Source organism: Nannospalax galili, unplaced genomic scaffold (assembly GCF_000622305.1).
Source record: "Nannospalax galili isolate Female #2095 unplaced genomic scaffold, S.galili_v1.0 scaffold788, whole genome shotgun sequence".
In the NCBI taxonomy this organism is placed as follows: Eukaryota; Metazoa; Chordata; class Mammalia; order Rodentia; family Spalacidae; genus Nannospalax; species Nannospalax galili.
The window spans coordinates 2471192-2485389 of NW_008359996.1; the positions used below are offsets into that span (position 1 = coordinate 2471192).

Consider the following 14198-nt stretch of genomic DNA (forward strand, 5'->3'; position numbering starts at 1 on the left):
GTTGGCTGCCATCCAAGTGCTGGGAACTGAACCTGGGTCCTTTGCAAGAGCAGCCAGTGTTCTTAACTGCTGAGTCATCTCTCCAGTCCACAAGCTATACATTTTTAAAAAGTTATTATTTTTATTTTTATGTGTATGAGTGTACTGCCTGCCATGTATGTGAGCGCACCCATGTCATGCAATGTTGCAGAGGTCAGAAGAGGGCTTCATATTCCCCTGGATCTAGAGTTAAGGATGGTTTGTAGCCGCCATGTGGGTGCTGGGAATCGAACCCGGGTCCTCTGCAAGAGCAGTCAATGCTCTTAACTGCTGAACCATCTCTCCAGCCCCTATTTTTTAATTTTATGTGTATGAATGTATTGCCTGCAAGCAGGTAGGTGTTCAGTGTCTGTGGAGGTCAAAAGGGTGTTGGATCCCCTGGAATTGGAATTACGGACGGTTGTTAGCGACCATGTGTGTGATGGGAATCAAACCCAGAGCTTCTGCAAAAGCAGCTGGTGCTCTTAACTGCTGAACCATCCCTCCAGTTCCTTTTTTCATTTATTTGTATTTTATGTATACAAGTGCTATGTATGTATGTATGTATGTAAGTGCACTGTTTGCATCTAATCCCTGCAGAAGACAGAAGGGGATGTCAGATCTCCTGGAGCTGGAGTTACATGGTAGTTGTTAGCTGCTATGTGGGCTCTGGGAATCCAACTGCCATAGCAACCAATGCTCTTAACTACTGAGCCCCCCCCCCCCCCCCGAGGTTTTGAAAAGTGTAGAATTAGGTCTGAGAAATGGCTCAGTAGGTAAAAACACTTGCCCTGGAAGCTGACAACCTGAGTTCAATCCCTGAACCCACATAAAAAGTCAGAGGTGGCTTACTTCTGTAATCCTAGAATTCCTACCAGGGGATGGGAGGCAGAGCCAAGAGAATCTCCTGGAAGCTCACTCACATAGTGCCAGAAACAACATGGGAGGGCCTGTCTCAAAAACAAGGTGGAAGGAGAGAATCCACTCCAGAAAGTTGTCATTTGGCCTCCACATGCCCCCACCCTCACACAGACACACAGTAATATTGACGGGGCTGGAGAGATGGCTCAGCAGTTAAGAACACTGGCTACTCTTGCAGAGGACCCGGGTTCAATTCCCAGTACCCACATGGTAGCTAACAACTGCCTGAAACTCCAGTTCTGGGAGGGACCTGATGCCCTCTTCTGACCTCCAAGGGCACTGCAGGATACAGGTGCACTTAATATACTTGCAGGCATAACATTCAAAATAAATAAAGTTAAAAAAAATAAGAATAATAAAAAAATAGCAATAATCATACCTCTTGAGTACTTTTCTAGAATTGAAAAGTACTGTGTGGGAGCTGGGGAGATGGCTCAGTTGGTAAAATGCTTACTGTGCAAGCCTGAGGACCTGAGTTAATTTCTCCATGCTATCATGTCCTTGTAACCCCAGCATTGGAGAGGTAGAGACAGGAAGATCCCTGGGGCCTGCCAGCCTCATCTAATAAGCTAGTCCCAGGCTAACAAGAGACCATATCTCATAAAACAGGGTGGATAGTACTTGAGGAATGACACTTGAGGTTGACCTCTGGCCTACACATGTATGTATATACTCAAACATGCATGTACACATGTGTACACATAGAAAACGTACTCTGTGTCAAGTGGTCCTGTGTGCCTTTTAGTTTTTTCTTTTAGTACATCTTTTTTTTTTTTTTTTTGGTGGTACTGGGGATTGAACCTAGGGCCTGCTCTTGTGTACCACTGAGATACATACCCCCGACTCTTGCCCCCCTGTTTATGGGATGAAAATAAAAACAACAAAAACTCCAGGATCTCTGTGGCCCAGGCTGGCCTGGAGCTCCTGAGCTCTGACTCAGCCTCTGAGACCCTATGTGCTACCACACCTCTGGTCCTTCTGAAAACCTTGGATTTGTTTGTTCTTGGCCTCCCTCTGCCACCTCTAGCTAACCCTTTTCTCTTTCTCCTCTGCCCCAGAGACAGATGTGATAAATTCTAGCAGTCTTCCCTCTGACGACCCCCCATTTCGAGGTTCTCCCTGGAAGAAGAAGCTGAGGAATAGGGCCGAGAAAGAAGAGAAGAAAAAGGAAGAGTTTCTGTGAGTGAGGCTGGGGCACTTAGGCCCTGGGGACAAGAAGGGAGTTGGAGAGGTAGGCCGAGGAAGGCACGACTTTTGGTTGGCTCCTGAAAGGGTGAGGAGAGGGATGGAAGGTGTATTGAGGCTCAGGTGGAAATAGAGGTGGCTTTCCCTGGTGGCTGACACGGGACCTTTTAGACTATCCTTGGGTGGGAATGCAGGGTGTGGCTCACATTCTGTCAGCTGTCCCTGTCCTTTGTTTCTCTTTCCTCATCTGTAAAATGGGGCTAATCATGGTACTTGAGTCAGAGGATTGTTGAATAGCTGAATAGTAAGTGCCTGATGTCTGTTGGATAGTATTTGATGTTTACGTGGAAAGTGACTTAATCGTAAATAGAAACATTTTTATTGCTCACATTTGGGTCATGTAAATTTATATGAAAACAATGCCCTTTATCTAGCCGTGTCTCCCAGTTGAGTGGATGTTACCAGAAGGTACTTCTTGATTCTTCAGCTCCTTCTCTGGTTCCAGGGAATCCACAGCCCATGAAGAGAAATGTGTGGCTGGAGTCTCTTTTGCATCCATCTTGTACCTTTCTTTCTATAGTGATGAGGACATCTTTCCTTTGCCTCAAACATCATCAAGAAACAAAAGCAAAAAGCATACTGAGGCACTCCAGAAGTTAAGGTGCTAGGGTTGGGGGGCTCGGCTGGGTGGCGAAAGTCAGTTTGAGGGGGTGGTCAGCCTCAACTGACCCAGTGTCCCCATGTCCTGTCTATGCCCAGGGAGGTCAACAAGCGCCTCCAAGATCTCCGATCCTGCCTGAGCCCCAAGCCGGACCAGGGTTCAGCCATCCAGAACATGGATGATGAGGTGGTCCTGGTGGAGGGACCTGTCTTGCCACAGAGCCCTCGGGTCCTTCCGCTCAAGATCCGGTGCCGAGCTGACTTGGTCAGATTGCCTGTCAGAATGGTGAGTCCTGGGGCCAGCATCTGTAGCTATGTGTGGAGAGATTGGTGCTGGAGGAGTGGTATCCTGGAAGGAGGGACCCATCTTCCTTCCCATCCTGCTCTCTGGAGCCGTACACCCTTTCATTTCTCCATGCTTTGGTGTGTGCTGTTCTCTTTGTCTATATTTTCCCTTCATGCCTATAAACTTTACTCATTCTTCAAGACTACTTAAGTATACCATCTTCACATTAGGTGTGGTAGTGCATGCCTGTTTTCCCAGCATCAGAAGGTGGAGGCTGGAGGATCTAGAGTTTGAAACCAGCATGAACTGTGTAGCTATATTCTGTTTCAGAAAACAAAAGCAAGCAAAAACAACCAACCAAACAAACAAACATGCATGGTGTCTTTATGAAGCATTCTATTCAGGTCTTTCTTTAGGCTGAGTTTCTTCTCTCTTCTCTACCAGGGTCCTGTACCTCTCTTGTGTTTTGCTCTTACTGCCTTGGACACAGATGCCACACAATCATCCTGAGCTTCCCCATCTTCTTGGCAAAGGCTGATGATTTGTGTAGGGATGTTCGACACCAAGAGTGATAACAAAAATAGGCCCTTAATGAGCACTAACCATGCATGGGTCGAGCAGCCAAGCCCAGGGTTGCCCACTGGTAGCTGTGGCCTTGCTAACATTGCATCTGCTTCCTGCTCTGTAGGGTCTTTTAACCTATGAGAAGTAGAGTTGTGGTTCAGTGACAAAAACTTGGCATAGCATATGTGAGGCCCTGTGTTCTATCTCTAACACTGAAAAAAAGGAGTTTATTCCAAACTGCAGTCGGTGATTTCAAAGGCCCAGATTTCCGGCTTCTTAAAAAAAAAAGAAAAATGTACCAGTTGGCTGGAATGTATATGAGGTGGCTCTAGTCCTGGCCCCCCTTTTTTCTTAATCCTTGGCTGCTGCCTCCCCCCCCTTTTGTAAATGTTTTGTGGTGTTCACGTATGGGTGGGGTGTGGGTGGGTGTGCATGGGTGTACATGGGTTGTGCTTGTGGAAGTCAGAGGACAATATTGGATGTCTTTCTCAATTGCCTGTCACCTTATTTCTTATTTTTTGAGATGGTCTCCCACTGACCCTGGAACTCATCTGTTCAGGTAGGCCTGCTGGTCAGTGAGTTCCAGGGACCCTCCTGTATGCAGCTCCTCAGCACTGGGATTACAGGTGCTGACTGGCACACCGAGCTTTTTAGGTGGTGCTGTGGACCTCAACCAGGTCCTCCTGCTTACATGGCAGGCACTTTGCTGACAGAACATTCTCCTCAGCTCCAGTTGTTTCATTTCTTTGTGCTACTTGCCTCGACCCCTGAATGACACCATTTCATTTTGTACTTGCCAGGTAAATCTGGTGACTCTCACAGCTGAGGATTCAGCAGGTGGCCCAGGCCAGAACCTTGTGTTTGGGGTAGGCTGGGAGTAGGGTATGGAATTTCAAGGCTGGAAGGCCTTCTTTGTTTCTTGTCCCCTTCCTAGTCAGAGCCTCTTCAGAATGTGGTGGACCACATGGCTAGTCACCTTGGGGTGTCTCCAAGCAGGATTCTTTTGCTCTTTGGAGAGACAGAACTGTCTCCTACTGCCACCCCCAGGACCCTAAAGCTTGGAGTGGCTGACATCATCGGTGAGTGGAAGGCAAGGAAGAGGGACCATGAGGAGGCTTCTGCCATGGAGGAGGGAGGGAGGATATGAAGAATTCCCAGCTTCTGTTTCTGACACCCCACTGGAATCCCAACCCTGCCTCCCACAGACTGTGTGGTGCTAACAAGTTCTTCCGAGGCCACAGAGACACCCCAGAAGCTCCGGCTCCGGGTACAGGGAAAGGAGAAACACCAGATGATGGAGATCTCACTGTCTCCAGTAAGTAGAAGAAATGCCACCTGTGCCTCTCCCCTCTCTGCCCAGCTCACGGTGGTTCGGAGGCTATGGATTCCTCCTAATCGTGACTTACTGGACATACTTCTCCCTGTTCCTGGGAGCCCACCCAGTCTAGATATTGGAGAGACTTGCTCTATTCCTTCCCGCTTCTGTTGGGAAATTGCTGCAGTCTGTGCATTCCCCTTCCACATCCTTCTTCCCATGTGCTATTCCACTCCTGAGCCAGAAGTACAGCCCAAAGCCACACTACTTTTTTTTTTCTTTTAATTTTTGTTCTTTTGAGACAGGGTCTCATGTAGCTCCGGCTGGCCTCGAACTTGATGTTTAGTTGAGGACAATCTTGAACTCCTGATCTGTCTGTCTCTACTTCCTGTATGCTGGGATTATAGTCATGTGCTACTAAAAGCTCCAAAGCCACTTCTGAGTGCCAGTCCCTGTTCTGGGGACAACTGCTTTGTATTTAGGATATTACTTAATTTCATAATAATCTTATTTGGGAAAACACTGAATCTTTAGTTAAGAAATAAGGAAACAAAAATCTTGAGAGATGGGGTAAGTAGCATGCTGTATTAGTTTTTACAGTAGTTGTAGCAGCATGTAACAGTCTATAAAATATTTATCTTTTTTTAAAAGATTTTATGTGTATGAATGTATTGCCTGCATATATGTAAATGCACCCATGTCGTGTAGTGCCCAGGGAGGTCAGAAGGTGGTGGTGGATGCCAGTTCACCCGGCTTAAAAATTTTCTTTTTAAAAAAGATTTATGCTGGGTGTCGGGGTGCACACCTTTAATCCCAGCACTTTAGAGGCAGAGGTAGGTGGATCTCCATGAGTTCCCAGCCAGCCAGGTCTAAAGACCTGTCTCTGAAAAAGGAAAAGCAAAACAAATCAAAACAAAGAACTCAATAAAACAAAAAGTTTTATTATTTTATAATTTTAACTCTTGGTTTTAAGATTTGTTTTTATTCATGTGTGTCTGTGTGTATATATGCCGTGTGTGTAGGTGCCTTGGGGGCCAGAAGAGGGCATTGAATCTCCTGGAGCTGGAGTTACAGACTGTTGTGAGCTACCCAGTGTGGGTGCTGGGAACCGAGCCTGGGTCCTCTGGAAGAGCAGCAAGTGCTCTTCTGAGCCATCTCTTTAGCTCCATTTTTTTTTTTTTTTTTTTTTTTTTTTTCTTTTCACTATGTAGTCCTGGCAGCCCAGGCTTGCCTTCAACTTTCTGTAGAAGCCTCCTACCTCAAATCTCCGGGATGCTGGAATTGCAGTTATACAGGACCAGGCTCAGCTTTAGTGTTCCCCTCCACCCCTCTCTGAGGCAGGATCTCTCTCTGTAGTACAGGCTGGCCTGGAACTCACTAGTATCCCAGGCCAGTCTTGAACTTGCAATGATCCTCCCTTCTCAGCCCTTCATGTGAGGAGATATAGATACGAGCTGCCATTCTTGGCTCACTGGTAGTCTCTTTTCATCTAGTGTTTGCCATCTGAGGTTTCAGTTACCCACTGAACTGAAAATATTACATGGAAAAGCCCAGAAATAAGCAATTCAGCTGAACATGGTGGGGCACATCTATAATCCCAGCACTTATGAGGTGGAAGCAGGAGGAATAGGAGGTCAAGGGTATTCTTGGTTGCATATCCCGTTCATGGCCAGCCTGGGCGATATGAAACACGATCTAAAAAAAACAAAACAAAACAAAAAAAAACCCAGAAAATAAACTAGACAAAAGAGTTCCTAAGTTTTAAATCGTGTACAGTTCTGTCCTTCTAGATGTGAATCACCCATCCTATCAGTAGATATGTTCAGCGGATCTGCAGTGTACATTAATAGCCTGATAGAGCTCAGTAGCTCTGTTGCAATACCAGCTCTGTTGCAATACCATAGTGCTTAGATTTCAGTAGCCTTGTTTTATTTAATAATGCCCCCAAACACAAGAGTAGCGAGGGCTGGCAGTTCGTATATTCTGAAAAAAATCTGCGAAAGGGTCCCTTGTGTTGGGCAATACTGTGGATGGAACCCAGGGCTTTGTAAACACTAGGCCTCCGTCACAGCCATATTTCTAGCTCTTTTATTTATTTATTTATTTATTATTTTATTTTAATCTATTTTTTTGGTCTTTTTGAGACAGTCTCCCTGTAGCCCCAGCTGGCCTGGAACTCACTATGTAGACCAGGCTGGCCTTGAACTCACAGGGATCCTCCTGCCTCTGCCTTCTGTGCTGGGATCAAAGGCGTTTGCCACCACACCCGGCAACCCTTTTAATTTTTGAGTTGTCCAGAGTGCCCTAAAATCCTTTCTTTGAGTGAAAGGATAAAAGTTCTTAAGAAAGAATAGAAAAAGAAATGCTAAGGTTGCTAAGATCTATAAATAAGATTTTGAGAGAGAGGCAGAGACCACACTCATATAACTTTCTGTTTCTTTTTTTTTTTTTTTTCTTCCTGGAGCTGAGGATGGAACCCAGGGCCTTGCTTTTGCTGGACAAGTGCTCTACCACTGAGCTAAATCCCTAACCCCTAACTTTGTTTTAAAAAATTGTTAAATTACATTTACTCATTTTGCGTGTATGGGCATTTTGGTGCCATAGTGCCTGTGTGGGCAGAGGACAACTTATGGGAGTTGGTTCTCTCCTACCAACTGTGTTGGACCTGGCAGCAAGTGCCTTTGCCTGCTGAACCATCTTACTGTCTCATTTTTTAAAATATATTTTTTATCTCTTATTTTTATTTTTTGTATAGTCACATAATTTTTATTATATAGTATATTGTTGAAATCTAATATTGTTAATTTCATACTGTACCTATTTACATTTTTGTTTTGTTGTGTTTTTTGAGGCAAGATCTCACTATGTAGCCCTGGTTGGCCTGGAATACACTATGTAGACCAGGCTGGCCTGAAACTCAGAGCTCTGCCTGCCTCTGCCTCCTGTGTTTTCAGATTAAAGGTATGAGCCACCATGCCTAGCCTCTATTTAAAATTTTCTATTTAGTTAATTAATACACAGTTTCACTGTGTAGCCTAGGCTGGCCTGAAACTAATTTTATAGTCCAGGCTAGCCTGGACTTAATAATCTTCCTGCTTCCACCCTGCAAGTACTGGTATTTCAGTCAATGTACTACATGTTTGGCTAAAATTTAACCTTTTTTTTGGTGCTGGAGATTGAACTTAGCTCTTTGTACTTATAAAGCATATGTTCTACCACTGAGCTGTTTGCCTAGCTCACTGCCACCAGTTCTCTCCATCCCTATAGGATCTCCCTATCCTTTCACAGTGTTGCATTTCTTTGTCTCTGCAGGACTCTCCTCTTAGAATCCTCATGTCGCACTATGAGGAGGCCTTGGGATTCTCCGGACACAAGCTCTCCTTCTTCTTTGATGGGACAAAGCTTTCGGGCAAGGAGCTGCCGGTTGATTTGGGCATGGAATCTGGAGATCTCATTGAGGTCTGGGGCTGAAGCCTCTCCTACCTGTTTGGATGCCCAGCTAAGACTTGGGGAGAATATCTCACATTTTTTCCCCCCATAAGGGCTAATAGAGGCAGAAATTAGAATTTGTTTATTTATTTTTTTCTGGTGCTTGGGACTGAACCCAGGATCTTGCACATGCTAAGAACTTATTAATTGGAGGCAAAACCAAGGAGTGACCTTTGGCCCTGTCTCTTGTTGCCCCTAATCCCAAGCCGTTAACTAACTGATAATTGTATGCTGGTTGCTGCTGCCCTGGGTGGCCTGTGGCTACACGTACATGTTGTGCTGTGTGTTGGAGCCCCTGGGACACACAGAAGGGCTCTGCACCCCGACCATTTCACCTCCATTATTGCCCTTTGCTTCATCAAATGTCTGCTTTGTGAAACTTTGCTCATTCAGGGTGAGTTGAACTAAATAAGGCTTGCATATGGGTGCCCAGGCCTGGGATTTATGCCACATTGAGGATCAGCAGTGGCTTTTAATTCTCACGTGGGGTCTAGGAATGCAGATTGCTTGAGGTACATGCACTGGTGGGGAATCCTTGGTGTCAGGAAAATAAACTAGCAAGGGCACATATGCTGAAGTTTAAGCATAAACAGAAGTGGGCTAACCCGAAGGATCACGATAGTGGTGTCATTAGTCCTGGGCATCCCCTCCTTCCAGGACTCTTTGGCACACACTTCTTGGTAACTACTCTGATTCATACTTTCTGGTATGCACATTTTAATTACAACCAACTGCACACAACTACTGCATTTTGGATGTTGGGTACACAGTCCCAAGCAAGGATTCTCTAGTTTTATGGCTTTTCCCCCTTCATGTTATCCCCTCCTGTTAGCACCCCATTTAATATATCTTTGAACATGAATGTCCTTATAAGATACAACATGTTATGAATACATGTGCTTTACTGTACATTCATGGCATTGTGCAATAGACATTCTGTTTTTACTCGGTAAGAGTGCAGATCTGGCCTTGCTGACTCCTGGACCTGTTGCTCTGATCTGCTGTGGGCTACTCCACAGAGGCATCAGATGAATTTTACTCACATGTTGCCTTAAGTGGGGGATACCTGGTTACTTCTAACTCCTTGGTACCATATACTAGGCCAGAGCAAATACGCTTTTCTGTGTCAGTCTGGATAGTTCTCTGGCATACTTAACCAGGATAGGATTGTGGGTTATATAGATTAATTTTCTGATTTTCTAGATCTTCTGACTTTCGTGGAGTGTCTTTTTCTTTATCCTTACCAGCATTTGGTGTTGTCTTTCTGATTCTGCTGAGTGTGTGTGTGTGTGTGTGTGTTTTAAAACAAGTGCCACATGTTTTAATGTTCATTTATCTGATCACTCTTAATTTTGAGGACTCTTTCTTATACCTATCCATATTTCTGTACCTATTTGTATTTTCATATACCTATTCCCATTTCTGGTTTTTCCTTCTGTGAAATGCTCATTTTCTTATGTGGTTTCGTGTTTTTTTGGTGTGTGTTTCTTTATTTTAAGGAGTTGCTTGTGTATTCCCAAGTAATTGCAAATAACTCTCAAAATAGCACTTTTATATCTAGGGGGATTTTTCACCGAACAAGACATTTTAAATTTAATTTTAATTTTTAATGTACATAGTTGGCTTTTGTTACAAAGTTTGTTGCTTTTTTTTTTCTAAGGAAAAGTGAGAAAGAACTTCCAAGAGTAGTAAAGGCTACAAGGGGGTACTTGCTTTTGGGTTTCTTAAAGCTAGTTAAGATAGTCTCATTTTTGGCTGGGCATGGTGGCACATGCCACTGATCTCAGCACTCAGGAGAGAGGAGCAGGTGGAGAGCTCTGTGAGACTGACATCAGCCTGGTCTGCATAGTGAGTTCCAGGCCAGCTGGGGCTACAGGGATACCCTGTCAAAAAAAGGAAAAGAAAGATATTTTCATTCTGTTAGGTCTCTCATTTTGAGAGCACTCAGCACATGGGGCTGGAGTCTCTACTGGTTCACCCTGGTGTGGGTATTGACGGCTCTGAGCTCTCAAACACTGGTTCTCATTCTTTGTTGCCAGGCCACATACTGGCTGCTGAATATTGTGTATCACTTAGAAACCATCTGAAATGTACCTTTGTATGGAAGACCAAGATTAGTTTTTAATCATATAATGAGCCAGTTTTCTAAGCACTGTCTACTTTTAAAAAGCCATTAATCTACTGGTAAGTAATTTTCACAGAAGTATGCCAACTCCTTAAATTTTTTTGTGAGACTATGTCATTCCTTTGATTTTGTTTAGTAATATTTAAATAAAATCCGTGATACGGTATAGCCTTCCAGTTTTTTCATATTGTTTATGTTCATTAATGAATTTGGACACATTCTTGTTATACATTCAATCTTGACTGAATAAAAGGAACACATGTGACTTAGGCATACTTGATTTCTGCCTTCGTTGTAGTTCCTGCTGAGGTTCTTGTGACAGAGACTGTTATTATTCCTGGATACCCATCTTCCTCGTTCCTGGTTAATAAAATCCATGATGTTTAGCCACAGTATAGATACACTCAGAATGAAGACAGAACAGTCAGCCCTTGGAGTCTGAGTATGAAGCTGCTCTGTAGATTCGACCAACTATGGGTCAAAGTTATTTGGGACATCTAATACCTAGATTAGGGTGTGGTAGTGTGTGTCATCTCAGCACCTGGAAGGGTGGGGCAGGAGGTCTGCCAGGCTGAGGCTTAGGCTGGGCTTCACATAAAGACCTTGTCTAGTTTATATACATATGGGGGGAAATTGTATTGAAACGTACAGATTTTTTTTCCTTGTCAATATTTCCTGAAAAATACATTATAACTAGTAACAGCATTCACATTGTATTAGGTATTAGAAGTGACCAAGTGTCAGTTCAGTCTCCTGGGTGGTAAGTGGAAGGGGTGCCCCGTCTGGTGTCGGTAGATGCTGTGTGTGCCCTTTGCTTGCTTCCTGCTGGTTGGAAATGGAACAGTTCTACTGACAGAGACCTTCAGAGTTGCAGCTGTGTGGGAGGACAGTGAGACAGGAAGCCAGGATTTTGGCCTCTAAGCACATGAAAAGGAGCTGCCTTGTTTTAATCACTGTTATTTTACAATTTATGTCACTTGTAACCAGATTCACTTCTAAGTTTAAGATGTAGCCATTGCAAACAACATTTTAGTGATCATCTGACTAATGGTTGAATTTTTCTCAGATGCATATTTGCAGGAATGGAATCACTAATCACTGACAGAATATGCTCCTACATGGCATCTGGGCCTGGTAGCACAGGCCTGTAATCCCAGTTTCTTAGGAGGCTGAGACAGGATGTTAGAAAATTCAAGGCCTGCCTGGACTATAACGAGTTCAAGGTCAGCCTGGGCCATATAGTGAAAGTCTGGCTTGAAAACAAAACAAGCAAATAAAATTAGGCTGGGAATATAGCTCGGTGGTAGTGTGTGTGCCTGGCATGTATGAGGTTTAGGTTCAATCCTCAGCTATATTCTGTGAAGACTTATTTTTTTTATGTGTATGAGTGTATTGCCTGCATGTATGTGAGTGCACCCATGTTGTGCAGTGCTGCAGAGGTCAGAAGAGGGCTTCAGATTCCCCTGGAACTGGAGTTAAGGTTGGCTCGTAGCAGCCATGTGAGTGCTGGGAATCACACCCGGGTCCTCTGCAAGAGCAGTCGGTGCTTGTAACTGCTGAGCCATCCCTTGCATTTAACAAAGACTATTCCTTTGGAACTTAAGTGAGAATTTACCCAGCGCCACAGGCCAAGTGTGGCACTTTTCAAATCTCATTCCTGAGAGCAACCCTAGGAAGTAGGTGTCATTCCCATTTTACAGAGGCTAACAGAAGCTTAACAGATGAACCTGCCTCAGACCACGCAGCCTCCAATCTCCAGTGTCAGAGCCAGATGTAAACACAAGTGGGCCAGACTTCAGACTCAGAATTCTTGAGATTATCACACTTGAGTGAGATCCTGGGATGCTGGACTAGAAGCTGTGGAGTAGAGCCTGGGGTACTGAATCTGTAGCAGCCCCCAGGGGATGCTCTGCTGACTATACTTGGAATAATAGCAAGATGTTCATTGAACTTGCCTTTTTTCTTTCCTTCCTTTGGCCTGCCATTTCTTTGTACCTAACCCTTTGTGTGTGTGTTGGGGGGCGCTCCCTTGCACCTAATCCTTATCTAACAGGACTCTCTCAAGATACTTTTCTCTCTTCAGTCTTTTTTTTTTAAATGTGTATGAGTGTATTGCTTGCATGTATGTAAGTGTACCTGTGTCATGCAGTGCCTTTGGAGGTCAGAGGAGGACATCAGATATCCTGGAACTGAAGTTAGGGATGGGTGTTAGCCACCGTGTGGGTGCTGGAACTCAAACCTGGGTCCTTTGCAAGAGCAGGCAGTGCTCTTAACTACTGAGCCATCTCTCCAGCCCCACTTCTGAGGTCTTGTTTTTGAGACAGGGTCTTGATATGTAACCCAGGCTTCATACTTTGTTTTGTGGTGCCAGGGATGGAATCCAGAGCCTTAAGCCTGCTGGAAGTGCTTTACTATTGGGGTATAGCCTCAAACCCCTGAGTAACGGACTGCAGGTATGTACTCAGACACAAGATTTTCATATAAATCGAATAATACAGTATTTTGAGTTTTTGTTTCTGATTTTTATTATTCAAATTTTATGTGTATGAATTTATTGCCTACATGTATGTAAGTGCACCCATGTCATGCAGTGCCCACAGAGGTTAGAAGAGGGTGTTGGATCCCCTAGAACTAGAGTTACAGGCAGTTAACCTCAATGTGGGTGCTTTTAACTGCTGAGCCATCTCTCCAGCCCCTTCCCCCCCTTTTTTGAGACTGTCGCCCTGTAGCCCCAGCTGGCCTGGAATGCATTATGTATGAACTGAGCTATGGAGGATGGCCTCCATCTCACAGAGATTGCCTGTCTCTGCCTCCTGAGTGCAGGGATTAAAGGTGTATGCCACCATGCCTGGTTCATTTAAGTGTTTTTAAATTTTTATTTTTTGAAAAAAATTTAAAAGGTTATTTATTTATTTGTATGTGCCTTTGTGATGGTGCCTGCAGAGTTCAGAAGAGGCTATCAGATCCCCTGGAACTGGAGTTACATGCAATTGTGAGCTGCCTGATGTGGGTGCTGGGATTTAAACTCTGGTCCCCTGCAAGAGCAGCAAGTGCTCTTAACTGCTGAGCCATCTCTCCAGCCCTATATAAAAAAAAAAAAAATTTTTTTTTAAAAAATTGTTGTATCTGTGTGCCTGAATGAGATTATATGCACCACCTGCATGCAGTACCTGTCGAGGCTAGAGAGGGCGTCAGATTCTTTGGAACTGGAATTACAGATGGTTGTGAGCTGCCCTGTCGGTGCTGGGTCTTCTGTAAGAGCAGTAAATGCTCTTAACCACCAAGCTGTCTCTCTAGCCCCTAAATTTTTTAAAATTAGATTTTTATTTATTTATTTTGTGTGTGCACACTCCAGTGTATGCATGTGTGGAAACATGCTTGTGTAAATCCACAAGTTTGTGTTCTCGTCTTCCACTGGGTGGGTCCCAGGGATTGAAGTCAGGCTTAGTAGCAACTGTCTTTACCCTCTGAGCCATCAAGTATTTTTGAGATTTAAAACCCTCTCCACCTCCTCACTCTCATTCCCTTTCTTGAGAGCATGTAGACCAGTCTGGCCTGGAACTCTTAATATAATCTGGGCTGGTCTCAAACTAGCTTTTTCTACCTCTTCCTTCTCTGCTGGGTGAAAGGGATCT

The 14198-nt window shown here is 44.4% G+C and overlaps 1 protein-coding gene across 2 annotated transcripts in view; it reads left to right on the forward strand.

Annotated features, from left to right (window-relative positions):
* Nucleotides 1-10843, forward strand: part of Nfatc2ip (nuclear factor of activated T cells 2 interacting protein) — a 13223-nt gene extending 2380 nt beyond the window's left edge. The window contains exons 3-8 of one of the 2 annotated variants that reach the window (XM_017795828.2): nt 1998-2118; nt 2630-2785; nt 2884-3070; nt 4569-4713; nt 4840-4949; nt 8262-10843. In XM_017795828.2, the coding sequence (XP_017651317.1) occupies nt 1998-2118; nt 2630-2785; nt 2884-3070; nt 4569-4713; nt 4840-4949; nt 8262-8420 (878 nt within the window). In that variant the 3' untranslated portion in view covers nt 8421-10843. The remainder of the gene's footprint in view (nt 1-1997; nt 2119-2629; nt 2786-2883; nt 3071-4568; nt 4714-4839; nt 4950-8261) is intronic. The other variant, XM_008823971.3, reaches the window with a different exon arrangement.
* Nucleotides 10844-14198: the final 3355 nt, after the last annotated feature.